This window comes from Ptychodera flava, chromosome 1 (genome assembly GCF_041260155.1).
Source record: "Ptychodera flava strain L36383 chromosome 1, AS_Pfla_20210202, whole genome shotgun sequence".
Lineage (NCBI taxonomy): Eukaryota > Metazoa > Hemichordata > Enteropneusta > Ptychoderidae > Ptychodera > Ptychodera flava.
In genome coordinates this window covers 29,927,282-29,949,875 of record NC_091928.1, presented here as the reverse complement: position 1 = coordinate 29,949,875, position 22,594 = coordinate 29,927,282, and the positions used below count along the sequence as shown (strand labels likewise).

The 22,594-nt window shown below is 37.1% G+C and overlaps 1 protein-coding gene across 1 annotated transcript in view; it reads left to right on the top strand.

Annotated features, from left to right (window-relative positions):
* The first annotated feature begins 6,410 nt into the window (after positions 1 to 6,410).
* LOC139134905 (tumor protein p53-inducible protein 11-like) overlaps positions 6,411 to 22,594 on the top strand; it is a 137,003-nt gene continuing 120,819 nt past the window's right edge. Inside the window, exon 1 of the mRNA XM_070701997.1 lies at positions 6,411 to 7,128. Within this exon, the coding sequence (XP_070558098.1) occupies positions 7,031 to 7,128 (98 nt within the window). The 5' untranslated portion in view covers positions 6,411 to 7,030. The remainder of the gene's footprint in view (positions 7,129 to 22,594) is intronic.

The window sequence follows — 22,594 nt, the reverse complement described above, 5'->3', positions numbered from 1 at the left end:
ACTTGTTTCATAAAAGTCAATATTTGCATATCTGTGACCGATGAGCATAAACAGAGTAGTGAATATTTATCGCTGATAGTACAAGTGGAGAGGACGTGTTCAAATATCAACTCTCAGAGATATTAGAGTATGTTTTGAGGCCTTTCCAGTCGATAAGAAGCAAGGCGCTTCAACAAGAAAGCCATTTATTCTTCTTATGCATTAAAGGTAATATTTAAAAGTAATATTATGACAAGTAAGAGTACTCGGAAGTTTTGCTTTGTTAAATTGCTTCATGGCCCGCTATTCATTTCCAGATTTCCTGCTCTTAGCATATCATAAACGTCCATTAGAATGTCACTCCGCTTAAGAACTCAATTGATTTGGGCGTTTTTGCGTGTGCAAGTGGCTTTCCGTTAAAAGATGTCTCCGACAAAGTGATGTGTTCTTATCTTGAGTCCCGAGTGCTCGGAAACCTTGCTGATTGCATGCGATTGAATGACGGTAATGAGAGTTGAAAGTCTCACATGCTGAGGAGTTGAAGATAAATGGTATTTTCTTTGCGAGTCCATCGATTTGCTTTCCGTCCGATAATGGCAAAGTAGATTTTGGCGGTTCCTATGGGCTTTTTTTGGAAAAGAAATGAAAGACATTCGCACTCAGTTTGGCTATGTAATAGGGTGTCTTGAAAGCTAATAGAAAAACGCTGACATTGAATGTTTTGGTTCGAGGAACAAATTGCCACTTTTAATATTCCCGCGTGGCATACTCAATAAGCTCAAATGGCGGCCATTTTGGAATTTCAAGCATCAGTAAAGCCAAGTACACGGTAACTTTTATGTTTTTTCTAAGGCGTTGATATTGCTTGCACATTTCTTTATAAACTATACAACCGTCCGAAAGTGGTAAAATGCTATATATTGTGAGGAATTTTTGCCTTCTTAAGGGTCTTCTGACATCTGTCTTTTGACATCTTAAGGGTGATCGAGGCACTAAATTTTTTACCAACAATTTTCGTTATTTTTTGCCAAACAGTAAGACGTATGAGTGAGGATGAGATTACGACAAAAAGAATCACCAGATTAATTTGGCAGTTAGAAGGATTTGAAATACACCCACTTTATCCCATTCGAATGACAGAAATTATGAATCTTCCATAAGCGTTGCCCAACCCGATATATTTATTTTCAGTTCCTTTCTTGAAATGCTGCACTTGTTTTACTTACATGTGAACCACATTGAATAATAAATGAAAGTTTTAACTATGTGCATAAGAATTTAAATTATCACTTCTAAGGCCTTCCAAAACAACAGTTAAAGCTGTTGCAAACTTACATGTAATGACCATGCTTTGTAGAATTATTTAGCTTACCAATCCAACAATTTTTTTTATTTTCACATAAATTATTGTTCAGATATTGCACATTATATGCATCAAATAAAAATATGGGGCCACCAGTCTATTTACAATGCTACATCGCTTAACATCACCCCTCCCCATATGTGAAATGGGAAAAATCACAATATGATGAGAAATATGTCCTTTTTAAATTATTTTGTTTGGATTTTTAAATACTTTCGGACTCTTAAATTTTCCAAATACTTGTCTATCTACCGCTTGTGGGGACCTTTTTTAAAGCTCTTGGTGTAAGAAAAATGTCGACCATCTTAGTTTTCCGGAAATTCAAAATTTTATTTTTCCCCTAAGAGTTAACTCAGGGATTGCGGTTATTTCGAATATCAATTCGGTAAATGTTAGGTGATTTGTTTCTCTAGTTCCATTCATTGTTCCCAGATTTGTATTTAGGATTTTGTAAGAGGATGATATAAAGTTTCATTGAGGAAAGTTTTTAACAAAAGTTTAAGTATTTTCCTTTCAGAATGAACACTGGACAGTGTAGAAAGAGATATATTTGTTCAAATAGAAAACCCCTGTCTTCAAATTTTGTACTTTTGTCATCACCTACATGTTGAAAAGGACATGGCTCTTTATTTTATCGTCACACTTCTATCATTACGGACCTCAAAAGTGAAAGAATTAAATTTTAGCTCACAGTTTCGTCAATGAATCTTTCTTCACCATTCTCATACCGAATCAAGAATAACTATCACAGGTCACCGTTCAAATTTTGGAACTAGAGAACATTTACCGAGATTTGAAATTCAAAATGGCCGCCATCCATGGGAAAAATATTTGATTTTCAAAAACAACTAAGACCGTTTGTTTTTGACAAGAATTTTGAAGTGAGCTCCCACAAGCGGTAGTCCAGAATATATTCAAAACAAGATATGAACTGAATATGCTCACGTGTTTTACAACAGGTTCATTAATAGTAGTGCGCTTCACAGAACAATGAGATATATGTTATCACTATATGTAGCAGGTTTTTTTCAACTTCGCACAGTACTCTCAGAGTTTAATCACTAATTACAAAACTTTATTTAATATGCAAATGAGCTGTTCATTAACTTGACACTGCTCAATGCTTTATGGGACAATTAGATATCCATCAGATCAACATTTGTAGCACGTTTTATTTAATTTCGTGCTGTAATTTTAGAGTAATATCACTAATTACAAAGTTCATTAAATATGCAAATAAACCCTAAATTAGCTTGACACTGTTCAATGATTCATAGCACAATTAAATATTTATCAAATCAATATCTGTAGCACGTTTCACAAAATTTAGGTGCCGAAATTTCAGAGTTATATACCTAATTACAAAGTTTATTAAATATGCAAATGAACCCTTAATTAACTTTACACTACTAAATGCTTAACAATACAGTTAGATATCTGTCGTATCAGTATGTGCAGCAGTTTTCATCACATTTGATGCAGTTATTTCGGAGTTATATGACTAATTATAAGACTTCATGAAATATGCAAATGAGCTAATTATTAACTTGACACTGCTCAATGCTTCTCAGTACAATTGGATATTTATCAGATCAACATCTGTAGCAAGTTTCATCAAATTTAACGCTGTTATTTTGGAGTAATATCACTAATTACAAAGTTCATTAAATATGCAAATGAACCCTTAATTAACTTCACACAACTAAATGCTCTACACCACAATTAGATATCTATCGGATCAGTATCTGCAGCAGATTTCATCACATTTGGTGCAGTTAGTTTGGAGTTATATCACTAATTACAAAACTTCATAAAATATGCAAATGACCTATTTGTTGACTTGACACTGCCAAATGCTTCTCAGTACAATTAGATATTTATCAAAACAATATCTGTACCAAATTTCACTGACTTGGGTGCCGTAATTTCAGAGTTATATACCTAATTACAAAGTTCATTAAATATGCAAATCAACCCTTAATTAATTTCACACTACTAAATGCTTACACTACAGGTAGATATCAGTCGGATCAGTATCTGCAGCAGATTTCATCACATTTGGTGAAGTTATATCGGAGTTATATGACTAATTAAAAACCTTCATAAAATATGCAAATGAGCTATTTATTAACTTGACACTGCCTAATGCTTCTCAGTATAATTTGATATATATCAGATCAATATTTGTTGCAAGTATCATCAAGTTTGGTGTAGAAATGTCAGAGTTATCTCACTAATAACAAAAGTTCATTAAATATGCAAATGAGAAGATAATTGACATGACACTCACAGTATCATCATAATGTTCTTGGATTGTCATCTGTGAAAAGTTTCATGCTATTTTGTGCAGTATCTCTTGATATATGTCTACACTGTCATTACCGTCTCCATAGGGAAACCATCGTACGGATAAATGATATTGCATAAAGTCATTAATATGCAAGCCACACTAACCAAAATCTAATCAGTTCTTGCAAGTAGCATATGGTACCTGTGTACCAAATCTGACTCGAATCCGTTCAGGCGTTTTTGAGTTATCGTGTAAACAGACAGACAGACAGACAGACAGACAGACACACACACTAACACACACACACACACGGACAGACAGACAGACATCGCTATGACAATAGCCCACGTGTTTACACACGTGAGCTAAAAATGAGAGTTCAAATATCTGTGTCCCGGACACATTCTACCTCAAGCGTGTTTTGAAATTCGACAAACTGTCTTCTCGATCTGTTGTCTATGGTCAAATTCGCGGCTCTTGGGACTTAGGTAATTGAAAAAGTAAGAATTAGGAGGAAAGAACAAGAACATTAATATTGCTGAATCATTTGTTTCACGAAAGGGGAGCGATGGACTTGCCCCTACTTAAATGTATTCACTCACTTGAGGAAAAACTATTCATTTCGGTGAGAAATTTAGTCGTATCAGTTGAACCTGACTTAAAAGAGGCATTTTTCACTTTACAATTCTGAAGCAGTGTTTTTCTGTTTATATTTACTTATAAACAGTTTCTTTGGGGATCAAATGAGCCTTGGGTCAAGGGATATTTAACGATGTGAAAAAGGCAAGTCACTTTACTTTTCTCGTTGGAAATTTATATGGAAGTGGGTCTAAAATAGGAAATAGAGGAATGATTGCGACTTAATCAACAAGTTACTCGTAAAACACATAAAATCGGACGAATCCAAATGCTTGATGAATACTGATTAGAAGAACTCTGCAATGTAACTACTACACTGGCAATTTATTGATTTTAAAACATATTCAAGGTTAGGTATCTTGCGTCATTTGAAAGCGAGAGAGAGAGAGAGAGAGAGAGAGAGAGAGAGAGAGAGAGAGAGAGAGAGAGGGAGCGCTCGTCTGTTCATAGTTACTTATAAGAAGCTTCTTGGAGATCAACTGAGTCTTAGGTCAAGGGTCATTTAACGTGTGATTTGTTAACAAATTGTTGTGCTGGAGTGATTATCAAACGATGACAGTCTATTTTTAAAGAGATAAAAACTAGCTGTAAGTGTAAAGTGCGCGCAAAAGTCGATAATCTGTAGCCAGTAAGAATATACTGTATTCTTTGTTGAATATACTGACATCTTGTGAGGCACAGCTATCGGAGAAGGGACAATGTATTACGCAGATGTGACGTAAGCATGGTATCAAATAATAATACAAATCGTTCCTATATACTTGTCGGTGGACAAGGAGCAAAATAAAATCAATTTGTGACACAAATAATAAAGCAAATAGTTCCTATATAGCTGTCGGTGGACAAGGGCAAGAAAAATTCGAGTTGTGACACAAATAATAAAGCAAACAGTTCCTATATACCTGTAGGTGGACAAGGAGCAAGACAAATTCAAGCTGTGACTCTAAAGCAAATAGTTCCTATGTACCTGTCAGTGGACAAGGGGCAAGAAAATTTGAGTTGTGTCGCAAATAATAACGCAAATAGTTCCAATAAACCTGACGGTGGACAAGGAGCAAGAAAAACATCAAGATGTGACATAAATAATAACGCAAATAGTTCCTATATACCTGACGGTGGACAAGGACCAAGAAAAAAATCAAGATGTGGGACAAATAATAAATGAAATAGTTCGCTGTCGGTGGTCAATGGAGCAAGACAAATTCAAGCTGTGTTCGGTCAACTCACTCACTGTTCAAGGAGATTCGGAATTCCTACTCATTACACCAAGCGGAAGAGCTGACTCGAGGACGCGTGAACTGAATTCGTGTATTTAAAATTCCGATGGCTTTTCGTTCAGTCGGGATTATCAATTTCTACTCCCACGTTGCCGGGGAAAAACGAGTCTTCATTTTGCGGTAGCGAGAGAATACCGCTCAGTGTACCGTGTGATGACACTTACGTGTGTCACGGTTATCATGTCGAAAGTTGAACGTGCTAAAAGAGGGTGACCTTGAATGTTGATCAATTACTGCACTTCTGGAGGACTAGCGTAATCCGTTAATCCAGTAACGTCATTAATCCGCCAATTCTAAGACAGAAAAAAATCACTGGGCAACAAAGAAAGATAAAGCGCTCGAAGTTATGGGTTTTTAATATCAAGATGAATTTTTATCTATTTTTTCCCGGTGTTCGGTTTAAGATAAAGACATGGAATTGTACGTCTTATTAAGTTTTGCAATTTTTTTATGTTAGGATATAGATGATAAGAAAATGTCAATCCTATTGTTTGGTATGTAAAAGTCATCCGATGGTGCGATATACATGTATTGTCAGACCCAAGATAATGCAAGCATCTTCATTTTAATGTGTAAATAACTCTCCTTCAGACCTCCTGAGTCCTGTCCAGTTGAGACAATTCAGATGTTTATGGAATATGTTTCTTAAAATTTGTCGGTGCAATGTGAATATTTCCTTTTTATTTTTTTTTTGCACTGCCTTCCTTCACATCGATATTCTTAGAACTCAAGGTTAACCGCATTTGCATTTATGCCATTCAAACCAACTGTGCACATGTATTTATTATTTGTTTATGATTACACACAGAAACCTCTAAGTACCCAGTTTTGCATTACCAGTCGATCATGACATCATGCTGCGCACTTTGAATTGTTTTATTGGTCATTTTTTAACATTGTTGCTCGGCTCGGCCCTCGATTTCGAGACGGGCTACATCATACACTTTAATGAAATGAGGTCGACACGGTTCCTGTGAGGAAGTCGGAGATAGTAGTTCCGTTGAAAATAATCATTGCCTCCAGACAGCAAGATAACGCAGTAGAAGAGAAAACAGATAAAAGCTGATTTTTGATTCAGTATGACGTCTCCCTTTCAACACACTGATGCATATTTACGCGCCAAATCTTTCTCTGCCTCATAAATTGATGTTCGGATAACCGTTTCATCCTAATTAAATTGACGAAATGAACTCTTTGATTTCCCGACACGTACAAGGTAAACACAACCTGGAAATTTCTCTCAAGTGCTGCAATAAAGTTGTTACTGAGGAATTATCAACTGGAAATCTCATGATAACCGACACCCCTGCTCTTGAATGGAAGAATCCTACGTTGTTCAGCCCAGCCACTCTTTCAGTACGACCATTGATGTGCTTGTCACCGACGGCTTCGGATAACTTGTCGGACGTGCTCGGAAAACGTAACTCCTTCTGTGCGGATTTTAACACCCAGAACCTTCACTGAATCTCCAACCTTTTGTAGATGATGGAAGAAAAGATATGTGAGTTGCCCAGTTCAAGCCGTGAAGGCACCCCGACACCAGCATTTCCCCGTACTGGAAGATTTGCTCCGCCGAAGCGGTGAGTACATAATCGTGATTTTGGCGCGTAAAGTGATAATATGCATGCTCGTACATTTGGCGTGTTGCGCGGGGAAATGCAATACAACCTTTTTCGTAAATGAAGTTCCCGGTCTCCGTCTAGCGTCGTTGGATGTTCAACGCTATGTGTTGGCCTAGGTCCATGGATATATTCTCAAGCTTGATTAGGTTCTCATTGTTCGAACTCCTGATGTGTGTTCCATCTCCTGATGTGTGTTCCAACTCCTGGTGTGTCGAAAGAGCGGAACAGATTCTGGCCTTTAACCGAGAAATTAAAACCGACGACTCTAAAGAGTTTCAATCTGCAAAATTGACTTGCTGTTATATAGGTGTACAGGAGAACGCCCCATCGTCGTCCCATGAGCAGAGGTTTACATACATTGTACAGCTAATATTATCACATACTTATGCACACCACAAATAGCACTTTTGGCACGGAGGAAAAACCGACATTGTACTGCATTTCCGTTTACGACAAAATTGGCAAAGGAAATATCTCCCGGCAGATTGAAAAAATGTATCTCGCGCCTTTTTTGTTGACAGTGGCGACCACCTACACAGATGGTGGCGGTACGTGTGGTGAGAAAAGCAGATTAGTTTATCTTACGTTCACCTGCAAATAGGATCTGGACATGATACAATTATAACATGAATGCCGGGTGTACAGCATTGCTCAAAGTTACGCTCAGGACTGGTCGGTGTGTATTTTCACAACCATTAGGTTTGCTTCGTGGGCATGTTGAAAAATTATCGTTTAATTTCCAAATGTCGTAGCCATAGAAGAAAGGTAATTCCATGGTGAAGCGTCTATCTTCTGCGTGAAAGGACGGTTATAAGACTTGACAGTGAATGTCTTTCTGTTAGACATGAATGAACGAATAATGGAGCTAACAACCCCGCTCTGTGACGTTTGTCCAACAGTGGCGGTGATTCGCTGAAAAATGTCCCCAAGGCAGTAATCCGGCACTCCCCGCGCCGCTGAAAATGTCAGTTGTCACTTTAAAGAACTTGCATGAAAGAAACACCTCAATAAATTCCGATAACACATCGTTTTACGCATTTACATGTATAATTCAATATTTCGTCGGGACACGTTATGTTCACAAATATATCATCTCTTTTCACAGAAAAAACGCACACACTATATCCCCCCGAGCGTAAAAATTGCACAATTATCATAAAACTCGCGAACATTGCGGGCTTGTCTCGGCAGCTATAGCACACCTCGTCAAGTCCATCGAAAGTCGAAGTCTATAATTGCGCCGTGAATTTCTCTATACTCAACATAGAAAACATCATTCATACGGAGCCAGCTGAATGTTAAGAGGCGGTATTGAAGAGCTCCGTACAATGCCAGAGTACAAGCGAATTCCTCACTCAAATTGCTTTTTTGATCACGTTTCACGCTCAGAACCGACGTCAACAACAATGCGAACGCATTAGGTACTTGACGGTGCTTCAATAACAGCCAAGTACATCACCGTTTATTTATAGCGCGCCACATCAGACAATCTGGATTTGACACATTTTCTCTATATTGAATGCGTGGTTACATGTTTATAAACAGTATCTGACTGCACACTTACTCCAGCACAAAGAATATAACAAACGACAAACATAGAATGTCTTTTCCCCTTGAAGTTATCAAATATCAGCCGTATGATTCGTTTGAACTCATGTTTCAGCTATTCCATCTTGGCGCTTTATTACTAAAGGAGCTGTAGCGGGCACTATACCGCTACGATGAAAACGACACCACAAGTAAAATTTAGATATGTAGTTTTCGAGATGTAATCCCTTGCATGCATTTTGACGATGCTATGCTCCTTCGTAATGTCATTTCTGAATTTATCCTGCCCCTCCCCTCGCCGTACCTCTTACTCCAGGATCCAGCAGATAACGTAATTGCTGGATTTTTACAGCTCGCAGACTATATTCAAAATATCTCAACAAGCGAGAGTTCATTCGTCATAATGCGCAAGCTGATGGAAATCGGGTTTATGTGGCCTGATTTGAAGTGTGAACTTTCAATAATCGTACGCATGCGCTTTAAATAAGAGCGCATATGAAGCCATTTTGCAGGTAATTGTAATCTCAGTCAGCTGCGCCATTCTCTAAGGTCAGAATTAATAATTATATATGTTTCATTTAACCTATCCACCACAAATACGCAGTGTAAACAAGTTTTTAAATTTTCAAATTCTTAAATTTTTTATTCTTTTTTCTGACTGTGACTAAAGAAAAGAAATACAAAGTAAACTTAAAGGGACAAAGTCGGCCATTTTTCATGATTTTTTTTATTGAGATACTACTTATATTGTTTGACATGATGAAAGATAATGAATGAATACGTGACCATGCATATATTTGACCCCCGTTTTAGACGCGATACATGAAACCATCGCGAAAATGAATTAATGGTCATGACCATTAATTCATTTTCGTCATGGTTTCATTTAATTTGTCTAAAACCGGGGTCGAATATATGCATGGTCACCCATTTATTCAGTATCTTTCAACATGTCAAACAATATAAGTAGTATCTTGTATCAAACAAAATTCATGAAAAATGGCCGACTTTGTCCCTTTAAAGTTTTTAAAAATGTACAAAAGTGTTCAGAATCTGATGCAATTCTGCCAATTGTATCAAGTTTGGTCGGTGTTTAAATACTACGCCAAACTGTTTCATGTTTGCCTCGTCAAGGAACAAAGCCGTTTCACCATTACTTCCTACATTAATTCCTGTTGTCTCATATTGCCCAACGATAATTTTTTTCCACAAACAAGACACATAACCGGGTTCCGCCTCAATATTAATCACAATCACGTCATAGTAACTTAAGGAAACTCAGTAAATTGAATGGTGTTTACATATTAAGCTTGTAGGTTCGGCAGCATTCCTGTGCTAACTCTATGGGCAAATTATACTTTTTGATTTCTTAAAGAACATAAAATTAACCCCCACAAGGGGTAGATCAAAAACGATTGGTAAAGGTTTGGGAGTCCGGTTGAATGAGAGTGCGATATCTGTCGCCAAGGCTTATTCTACCTGAAGATGTACATTGCAATAATGAAACGAATGTACAATTTATGTATACTCCTTCAGCCATAACCGTAGTTTGTATAACATTCGTGGATTACGCTCTGCCTTTCAGGTCAATGGACATAATGCCAACTTAAGGATTCCAGTCAATTATGCAAGATTCATCATTTGACATTTAGCAGCATTTACATAATGGGGCGATCTGTATGTCTCTTTAAAGAGACGATTACGTAGTTATTGTCCTATTTATCTACAGCAGCTGCAACTTCTTATATTGTTGTTCTGATCCATACATAATGATTTACCGCTAGACATGCAGTGTATAGCTGACGTATTGCCCATTTTTCCCTAAAACATCTCCCGTAATCTGGAATAAAAAGTGCATAAATTATCCACACAGCGACATTTTACGGTATTGCTTTGAACGTATTTGATGACTTATATTTGAGAATTCAGCCATCTCTTCAACACGTTTGAGTACATGAAAACAATCATACCTTTAATAATCATAAATGCAAGAAGTTTATAAGTTGTCCATTTCTTAAAGAAACCCATAGGAGAATTATTAGGCCTAAGACTAAGGGAGAAAATGCTCAAGATCGAGATCCATCAATTTTTAATTTGGTCACAAGAAAATACGACAGTAAAAACCAAAAACTTCTTCACATGCTGACCCCGATTTTTAGAGTTACTGACATAGAATAAGTTTCAACTTACAGTACATTAGAACTTTGAGAGAACATCAGGACTAATACGACTTCAACTGTCGTCTTGTTTCTAAATGGCTTATTGAATAAAGATATATGACAACCATGGCATATTTTGGCAAGGAAAGGTTAACTAAAGAACTTTGCGTAGCTTAGTTTTATCGGTTCTAAGTAGGTTTTTTTTGAACGGTTAAGCTTATAAGATTATTTACGTACGGTTGAGGTGCTCAGTTTTGCAAACCTCAGTAAAGTAATTGCAAATGACACCCCACGATGCCAAATCGTTTGAACCGATTTTAAATATACCCACTGCCGCTTGTAGTTGTTATTACTACAAGAAGAGACGGATGTTCTATTTTATCTCATATATACGCCGAGACTCAATGTTGAGCAAAACGATTAATTCAAATACGTCATGCTTTACAGCCTTCTGATCACATGAAAGAATACAAATGATATACATTTATGTGCTAAATATGGTTATTGAGATCACAGAGGTGTAATGATAGCTTTATCGAAAAGAACTACGTAACGTGCAGTAAATGTTTTTGAAAGAAATGTTAATCATACATACCTTTATGATGGCAAAGTTGACCTTTAGCATTTAAGTTAGGAAACTTAACAGGGGCAGTTTAAAATATCATCGAGCAATGGGAATATTATGAAGTGTCATTAGCGAAAAAATTAACGGCTGGTGTAGCTTAGAACAAGATCGACAAACCATCAACAGGAAATAGTCAATGCTTTCAATATGTATTTTATTCCTGCTGTTCAAATGTGATGAATGTTCTTCTCCCGGGATTGCTTCTTTTCACGTGAGTCACGAATATTTTAGTCACGAATAGCTTTTATCCAGAGGTAAATACTTAGGCTGACGTTACACACCTCTGGTGTACGAAATGTCCAAAAGCGTATGTTGCTGTTATTTACAGCCAAAAGAAAGAACCAAAAATATAAGTGTGGATCTATGTGTATATAAATACATTTGCACATATGCTAAGTACCTACCGACCTACTACCTACCTACCTACCCACTTACACACAAGTACAATGCACTGCAAATCAATATCTAGTAACCAAGCCTTTACATTATTAGGAATTATATTACGGCTGTGTACCATCCTTCAGTGTACAGTAGCAATGTGACATTTCCATGTTATCTAATGCTACTGAAACACAATCACGAACTGCATGCTGCACTTACAATATTAAGTTTCCTTTGGACCTTAATGTGACAATTAGATTATGAAAATTATTGGAATTGGTATGCAAATCACAATTTTAGTTGATGAGTTTAATAATTGGATGAAGTGCACGGACGCAGATTGGAATGTTCGAACTTTAAACCTTTCAATTTACAAAATGTTCTGCAAAAGAACACTGAATAGGTCTGCAAGAGTGAGTCGTTGATTTGACGCCTTTGATTTCATCTGTCATGTCTTGTAAATCATTTTGCCGCCCTTTCAAGGTTGCTTGATAATGATGCTGTAACTTGAGCCGTTGCTCGGAAATCCATTCACATGATTGGCATTCCTGGAGAGGCGTATCATAAGCCGTAATCATGAGTTTCAGGCGATGACATTTGAACAAAAACATAAGTGTCCGCCGATGGTGAGCTGAAGAGTAATCGAAATGCAATTCTTCACTCAAGGAAGCCTTGATTATATTGAAAAACGTACCATTATTGTAGATATACATGTTGTAGATATACCTGACAGTGTTCAATTCTGAAGCCATATCATGTGCTACATTTTCACCAAATTTAAACATAATTGAAAACTCATACCGAATAGCATATGTATGTTCTGTCTACACTAACAATGTTACAGTTGCTACAGTACATCTAGACCCAATCTAGCTGTGATATTCAGAATGTTATGTAAAGGAAGGTGGATTATCAAGTATTATTAGTATTTGGCCGTTTTCATGCAAGCAAGAAACAGCGGCGAGAGTTTCTGTCGAGGAACGCTTTCTGCAATCCCTGCATTTTCTTTTTAACATAACGCGGCATCATTGTGATTCGATCAAAAACTCAAAATGCACAGTTAATCCGCAAAGATCACAAAGCTTTGTAAAGTATGTTACACGTTACTGGAAGGCGAATCTTAACTGATGAATAATTGACAGAACTGAGTGTTCAGACACTATTTGCCATGGCACCAGTAAGTAGACTGTCGCGAAGGAAGTCGCCTACTGGTGTAATTACACGATTATTGTAAACACATCAAAGACAGGTCATACGTAAATTGTCGCTTCTGGCACATTTCAAATGTCCACATTTCTCCAATCTTTGCACCGAGGGCATATTACCATGGAAAAGAAATCTGTCAACAAATCGCACAAACAAATTTTACATGTTTACAAGGTGATTGCTGTTTACTCAATAACGACGTCCTTCCATAGTCAAAACGGCAAATCTTCATGTTCTTTAGTCACCTTTTAACTTCTACACGTTTTTAATTTCACGACTCCGTTATTAATAACACTATTTTAAGTGATATTTGACTTCGAAATGATCTGAATTCGGCAGGGACGAACATTTTCTTGAAGGAAGAGAGGCGGGAGTATTGTTTCACTTTATTGTTCAGTGGTCCTGGCAAGTGTGGTAATTTTTAGAGGAATGTTCGATATTAGTCACTGCACAAATTAGATATGATAAACTTGCGTAACTACGATTTAATGGAAACGTTTAATTGCAAACATTAATTAGGAGAAAGCACGTATTCAGTGCCCCATCACAGTAATATACATGAGCTGAAGGAAAGATGAACATCTCAAAATATAGAAAATGAGAGAATATTTGAAAAAAGTAAGTATTTCAAAGGAGCATATAAGCACGCGTTTTGAATCTTCAGGAATCGTCCACTTTCATGATGTTCTTGTCTGACCTTGTTGGTTCATTCTCATAAGAAAAGTCGCTGAATAGTCCTCTTCAGTCAAGGACAGTAATGTATTGGTCAATTACGGGACACACAAAGGACAATATATCTACGATGTAGCCTACAGCAACTTAGCGAAGCCTGCTATTCATGTGAAGAATGACTGACTGGTCTCGGTGGGGACGTATAATTGCTAGCGCATAGGTTCGTTCGCCAGCGGTATCTTTTGTGAAAAAACAAACGTCATCAAGAGATTCACTACAAAATTGTGAAGTGACAAGATTGAAAACATCGGTGAAATGTGAAGAACGTCAAAACGATACTTTGCTTTTGCATGGTTGGAATTCAAAGGAACAGTAACGGCCGGAATCAGTTACCAGCAGTATCGATTTTAAACGGCAAATAGACAGGTCTTAGTCTGGGACTTATAACAAGCACACTATATGGTAATAAAAAGATGCATACAATAAATGAATGAAAAATAAATAAATACAGCAATAAGAATATACAAACATGTATGTAAACATATGACGTATGTACACACACAGACACAGACACGCATATATGTATATATATATATATATATATATATATATATATATATATATATATATAATTATATATATCATTTATGCATGCTCTTGGAACCTTCAGATAACGTTCTTTTCTGTTCCCTTGTATCTCAAGCACATGCGGTTTGATCGCCTGTCATACTACGGTCTTAGGTAGCATTGACGTTCGGCATATAATATTCGTTCTGGTGGCAACATTTCTGCATGATACCACGGTGTCTTAATGACTCAATCATAATGGCTTAATTTTCATTTGAAAATACGGTTAGATCAGCCGAGGTATAAAGTCAGTTCTATTCGGTAGTCACGGTTAATGGCTGTGACAGATATTTCCATAACGCACTTCGTAGAGATTAGGAACACAATAGATGACTCTGCTTGTGGTAAAGACGTAACAGTCCATCCGATTCATTTTACCAAATTTAACATATTGACTGTTGGTTGTTTTTAAGAGCATAAATGCGCATGAAAAAATATAACGTGATTGTTTCATAAGCTCCCTCTGGGGATTGCATAATGTAATTCGTGTCTTTTCTGACGTCTTTCGTCAACTTATCAGTCTATGTTTTCGGTTGATCTCAGCCACCTTAATGCCTACTTTGCGATCTTCATGGAAGATCCATTTGTGGAATACCACGATAAGCAAATGTACAACTGGGATTCGATTCTGCGAAGAAGTAAGATTAGTGCAACTCGCTTGCTAATAGGATTACATTCCGTTGAGCCCATAACGAAAACTGTTCCTATATTAGCAATGAAATAGTTTTATATAACCTTGGTGATTAAGGTCTGTTTATGATGTCTGCCTATCACTTCTGTTATCTTTACCAGTGATAATACATGCTCATGCAACGCTCTTGGTTATATCATAATTATAATCGGCGACACAAAATTTAATGACAATTTTGCTATACATCTCGTGAGTAATGAAAAATGAGGGATTTTTCGTCTTCGTCAACTAAGCGATGTTTTGTCTTTAATATGTTACGAATGTGATTACCAGAGGAAATATGTATTATGAGCTAAGTATATCATCATTGTAAACATATTCAGTCTGCAATACAGAACCATTGAATTTCTTTGGCATTTCATTTTTTGATCCCAACATAGTCATTTTTTTAAATCTCATTTGATGATCATCGTATGCAAGAATGGATTCACTAATTGTGCTAAGTTTTATATTTTCCAACGCACACATGGATAAATAAAAAAACACACTGACTTTTCCTGTTAACGAACATTAATGATAAATTTTATTATATTTTCCTATAACCAAGGATGATTTAATTACCTCTCTAGAATAATGATCTACATTATTTCAGTTATCGATTTTTCGAAGGTTTCGAAACAAATCTTTGAGCAAGAATATTTATAGAAGTACCAAAAGCATGTAAGGCCATTTAAAGAAAATTCTTTGTTTGCCGTCCTTGGATTTTTGAAAACCTACCAGCCAGCCAGGGAAAAAAACAAACACAGACAAAATATACAAGTGTATTAACATTAGCTCATTTCTCATTTGGTTACTTTTGGAAAATTATAATTTGTCAGAGTGTTAACATTGTGTTTGTCTTCTTAATTTTCTTTGTAAACCCACCAGCAGGCGGACGGCAAACAAAGAATTTTATTTAAAGCGCCTTATTGGATAAGTGTATTTTCTATCAAAGAAAGATGAAATTCGCTGTTATTTAAAGCCACCATTTGCGCATATCCTACTGCACCCAAATTTGCAGTTTAGGGTATTCTGCAATTTGCTTTGCAATGTAGATTTCTCGAACAGGCACAATATTTCTTGTCGGCTGGGGTATATTTATGTTTAAAAGCAATAAGCAGGGAAAGCAGCATATGGCAAATCTGTGCCGTCATTGGTAGCAGACAGCTGAATTGCATGATATTTTGGGCATCGCTCAAACTTGAGGTACGCTTTTCAAATATACAGAAACATAATAACAAGGGAATGGATATGACGTCCGACCTATAACTTCAGGCGTCTCCTTGATCGCATTTCTAGATTGAAGGCCAGAGAGACGGATTATTTGTGAATACTAGTAATTTGACGTGGCATTAGAGGAATTAATTGGATTTCCTCTCTGTACTCAGCCTTTGAAATGGATCTTGATGTTCTAATTACTCTCCTAGGATTTACTACACCGCAATTTAGAGGTATTCGTGAGATGAAAAAATCTTTTCCAGCCTTTTAATGGAATGCTTTTGTAAATCTGGTTAATTGTAAGTTGGAAAACAATTTACCCTTCATGGTTGAAAAGAAAGTCTCCTGACGGACTTTCAAGAGAAACATGTTCCTTTCCATCGTCGATATCTCACTGCAGTTTCGCCAAGAGTGTGATATAACGATTCATTATGACACTTAGATAGACGTTCTTAGGTAATGTCGGACGGGAACAGTGAGATAAGTGTCACCGCTAACGGAAATAAACTAATGACGTAATACACTTCAGCCAGTCGATATCATAAACGTTCACCTTGTCAGTCAGTTTATAACAGTAAAACCAGTGATATGCTCATATTACTGCAATGTGAATAATAATCATAGTGGGTGTATTTAATATAAAATAAACTCCTTTTTTGTGCAGTAAATTAGCCTATGGCGTGTAATGAAGTCGACCTTGCGTACTCGACGATAGGTTAATTTCTTACCGCCGAATGATATGACAGCAGGTTTGCCATGTCCTCATCCCTAAATGCGAAATAAGCCAATGAAACGTTCACTGTTGCAGCTAAATCCACCGATAATGATATTGTCGAAATATGGTACATTACTGAGAGAGAGAGAGAGAGAGAGAGAGAGAGAGAGAGAGAGAGAGAGAGAGAGAAGAGAGAGAGAGAGCGAGAGAGAGAGAGAGATTTACGAGCCACGGTTGTATACAACTTGAAAGGGAACCCTTTAAACAGTTCATGTGTTTATTATTACTAGCAACGCTAACATAAAGCAGTGTGAGCTAAGTCACTTTCGCTCGCCTCATTCTGCTGCCGGGTAAATTTGGCAATTGTTTCTATTAAATTTACTTTAGCTATTAGGAATTAAGAGCGTTTATGGGAGACCGTTACAACTGATCGTTCAAAATTGCGATTTATTTTGAATACATGGCACGTCGTTACTCACACTGCTTCTGCTAACACCAATTTAAGATTCGCTAAATTATGTGATGTAATTTTGTAGCTTGATGTCATGCTCGGTTAATGAATTTCGCAGAGTTAACATGCTGAGCTGTTCCTGCGGGAAAACCTCATCAGCACGAAATTTTACAATTGTGTTTCTTGATATCATCACTTGACCTGTTTGCTGAACACTCATAAAATTACTAAGACCCGTTGGACATGAATCTATGCATCACTGGGGACGAGGCAGTACATTTTTAGATATTTCAAGACAGTGGATTGTCAAGCAGGGCTTCTACGGTGCGAAATTATTTGTTTTCCCTTTAAGTATCGAACGCTAGTTGGAACAGAAGTACGCAAGACTCGTTGCCGCGGGTTTGCATCATAAAGCTCATCACATAGGACCGTGGAGGACAGTCTGCATTTGGCGCAAATGGTAAAAATTGATTTACCGTTAGTTAAAAGCAATATTCTTGTTATCGGTAAGCCCTAGGGGTGCTAGACCCGTGACTAAGATTGCAATGCTCTGAGGAGGACAATTATTTTTCTGCAAATCGCCTTGGGAGGACTAACATTGTTAACTGCCGTAAAATTGTTTTGAGAAGAGAAGAAGTAGGTAGGTAGGAAGGTAGGTAGGTAGGCAGGTAGGTAGGTAGGTAGGTGGGTAGGTAGGAAGGTAGGCAGGTAGGTGGGTAGGTAGGAAGGAAGGAAGGAAGGAAAGTAGGTAGATAGGTAGGTAGGTAGGTAGGTAGGTAGGTAGGTAGGTAGGTAGGTAGGTGGGTAGGTAGGAAGGTAGGCAGGTAGGTGGGTAGGTAGGAAGGTAGGCAGGTAGGTAGGAAGGAAGGTAGGCAGGTAGGTAGGAAGGTAGACATGCATGCATGCATGTATGTGTGCAGAACAACGACTGGTCAGAATCGCTTCGCAGATAATCATTTAATTTATTGAAGAAGCGGATGACTTACCGAGATAAAACATTCTTTTGGAAGGTTTTACACTGCAAAATGTATTTTAATGGTGTATAAGATCTCTGTTGTTTACGGGGAATTAATTGTTTAAAACGGCAGAATGTTTTCTCTCTCAACCTTACATGGAGCCATTTTACAACTTTGAAACCTTAGAAATTAAAGTTTTCAAACGATTCGCCACGGTTAGTCGCCGCATTGCTTCGAATGTTAGATAAAAACATATGCTGTGAAGCAGAGAAAACAACTAGTCCTCACTGTATTCGCGTCTCGTCTCGTAGCAGCGAAAGAAAGTTCCATTTCCTAACAAGTATGTCACAGCTACTTCCATATGTGTCTCGGGTCACAACCTTACGACCATATGTCTACCACAAATGCACTTTTTTCTCCTTTTTATTGATAACCCCTTTGCGTCAAATTGCCGCCAAAACAACCCATCAAATATAAACAGCTTGATAGAGTTATAAACAATAGACATATCATGCTATTTTTAAGTGCTCTACTATTTGGATTCCCAAAAGCAGAATCTCAAATGTGAGCCATTACATTAAAATGATGTCAAGGCACTATGACTGCTGTATTTACGGGTAAAGTACAAATATTAGGCCATTTAAGAAAATTCTTTATTTGCCGTCCGTGAATTTTTAAAAACTTACCTACCAACCAGCCAAGGGAAAAAACCAACACAGACAAAAAACAACTTTTTATGTGCTTTCTTTTGAAAAAATAATATGTTTATTTGAAACAGTTTTAATATTGTGTGTTTTATTTTCTTAATTTTCTCTGAAAACGTACTAGCACGCGGACGGCAAACAAAGAATTTTATTTAAAACGCCTTACTAGAAAGAATGACAAATACGCCCCCATACGCTTTCCGAAGTTCTTACACGAGTCTTACATCGTCGTTTTTTCTCCAATAACCATTCATGGTGTGTATCCCTGTCTCCAATAACATCGTGCATATCAACATGTTTGGTAGATGTTGTTTTCAAGCTTCGTTCATCCATCATCTGATTTGTACGATTCCGCATAAACACGCTGGTACTTGCTCTCTGACATTTTCTGTCGTCCAAGTAGTCCCTGGTCACTCTCAACATTCAGTCTGCGAAAGTAAATGTAAACGTCATTTTGAGTCGATGATTTAATCCCTGACAGAAACCCGGAATAGACACTCTGATGCATGTAAATATAACTGTAGAATCGTGCATGGACACATTTTAGCTGAACGGTCCATGAGTGTATTTATAATGCGTTTTGGAACGAGAAGTGATTATTTTACTCCACTTGTTCACCTAATGCATATGTTTTAGAGGGCATTCTTAATTAAAAATGTACCATTAAAAACACGGGAAAGTAGCAATTTTCTATAATCTTGTATATCATGTTTCATATGACAGTTCTACCTATAGAGTTCTGCGCTGCTAATATCATTCCCAAGGCAAGGCTAATCATACTGGCACAAAATGCAAATACTCCAATATGATAACTGTATTTGCGGGTAATAGGCGCCTTGACAATCAAAGCTTCAAACTTTTGTGAACATTTCCCATTTACCTTACCTGTCCAGATGCTTACAATATATATGATTGGTGCACTGTTATTTCTACCGGGAAAACTGCACCTTCAGACGAAAAATGTCCTCGAAATTGATTTTCCCATATATTTCAGGCGAATCCATACAAACTGGAAAAGCGAATGGCCGTAAGGTTTAGAGATTCCAAAAGTATGTTGATGGAGCGTGCTGTGCCCTAATCCCGGCGATCTCAATATCGTTCCCGCCCGCTCGTTTTCGTATCCTCTCTGTAAATATATTAGACCGAATAAAATTGCATAAAGCAGCTATGTATAACGTACAAGAGTAGGTAGCTAGCGGTCGATCGCTAGGTACTCATGAATCAACCGAACTATTCCCTGTTCCTTATGATCTTAGCGACAGTACTCTTTCATGTGACCAGTGCTGCTGTTCTTTCTATTTTGCGTGTCACCATTTCAATGAAACATGACATTGCTTAAAGTTGAGCGCCAATAGCTAAAAACCCTTCAAAAAGTCCTTTGGTCGAAATAGTACTCTAGCTGTATTATCCCTTTAATGATTATGTGTTATTTAAGTGGTTAAAACTGGGTTGCTTAATATTTTAACTTTATGGGACAGTCAGATTATGAAGTCGCATCATTCATAATTTTTTTGCTATACAACATCAGATGAACTGCTGTATCATATTGAGGTAGATGGTGTTGCCAAAAAAAACCTGTCAAGGTTTTCGCATTTGGATATTCAATCATGTCTTAAAATGTAATCGATAGGAAAATTGAATGCGATTTGTAAAGGCACTTTACGTCACATTATTTGATTTCCTGGCTATCCAACAACTCAGTACAGGACTGTGATATCGCATACCTGGGGTTGAAGGGAATAGTGCAAAACTAGGTTCAATTGATTTCACTTGTTCATGTCACGGTTTTGGAAATAATTTACGATTTAATCAACCAAGGTTCTTAAGGGATATTTGTCTTTTCACAGTCGGAATAAAAAACGTTCTTGCCACTTAATTTATGTGCGGTGAAAAAAGGCAAGGCCTCGTACTATCGAAATACCAAGTGTTATACCGAGCTATCAAAAAGTTTGCGCACTTTTATGTTTTGTTTGTGTATCTAGGCACAACAAAGCAAGACTCCGGAATAAGGAGGGTTTTTATTACGCTATACTTACATATGGCAGTTATTTTGTATCAGTGAGTATGGTATGAATACATATTTGCTTTTACTCAAGAATATTTGTATTGTAAAATCTAATATTATTACATTAAAAAGTACAATCCAACATTTATATTTAATATTACCTTATTTCACACGCTGACATATATATAATCTTATTTTATATACATATATTATATATATATATATATATATATATATTATATATATATATATATATATATATATACTATAACTCAAGTTTCGCGCACTAAAATGATCTTCAGATGGCGTTTGTTCATAATTATTTATAAATTCATCTTATCATATACCCATGTCTGCATCGCTAATTGCTGGTGACGTTCACCGTAAAATATAAGCCGTGAAATTGTACGGTAAACGCCGATATATGCACGATAAACTTCACTTTTTAGTGTTCCCTAATTACATTTGCAGTGTGATAGTAAACAAAGTAAACAAACAATATGGCTGCCGCTTTCAGCCTATGGTGCGACGTTGCGGACATAAAATTTGAAGGACTTTGAGGAACAAGGATATTTCAGGTAGCTACGGGAATAATATGTTACAGTATTTCAATCTTGTAATGTTATTCCGTGATTATTCCGTCAAAGTTCTTGTAATTTCAAGCTCTAGCTAACATTCTACTGTTCGCAAGACATGGTCGGCCTAACTCCGAACAGAATCTGAGCGCGTGGCGTGACAGTGATGACGCGCGTGCGACACCTGTTGACATGACGAATCTCAGTGTAAACAAACGAAATTGGCCGCCTCTCTCCGCTAGCTCCGTTTGACGATCGAAATCGGAAGAGATTTAATGTAGTGGGAAGTTATTGACCTGTACGGATCGTAATAACACATTGCCCCATTAAAATACTTCCCATGTAACTATTTTTGAGTTCCGGTATCGATTTTTCTCATGATGTTCATTGTGATATGGATGATTTGTCGCTCATGGTGTCGACTTTTACGAAAACGTCAGTTATGAATGAAGCATGTTCACACAAACATAATATGCGTACGCAAGGCAGAAGAAAAGCAAAGCCTTAAAATTTAAGTTTTTTTCCTATCATTTGTAAAATTCTTGGCATTTGTACATGATAAATAGGTTATTAACCGATATCGCCTGTTCCTTGCGTCGTATCGGCATTCGTGTCATTTGTGCTGCGTCAGACACTCGACTTTCTTTCGTGTCTGACCATAGACCCTCGAGGGTCTATGGTCTGACGCAGCACAAATGACTCTCATGCTGATACGACTCAGGAACAGACGATATTGGGTAATAACCTAATATCTCTGTGTGGTCGTGCCATAGATGGCATTACGGAATCCGACTCGTAGAATTGTTCTTGTTTCGCATTTGGAGACTAGTTCAGGAGAATTATGTTCGTTATTTAACAGTTTTGTTTATCTACATTAATTATGAGCATTGATACGTACACGGCCGTTCTGGA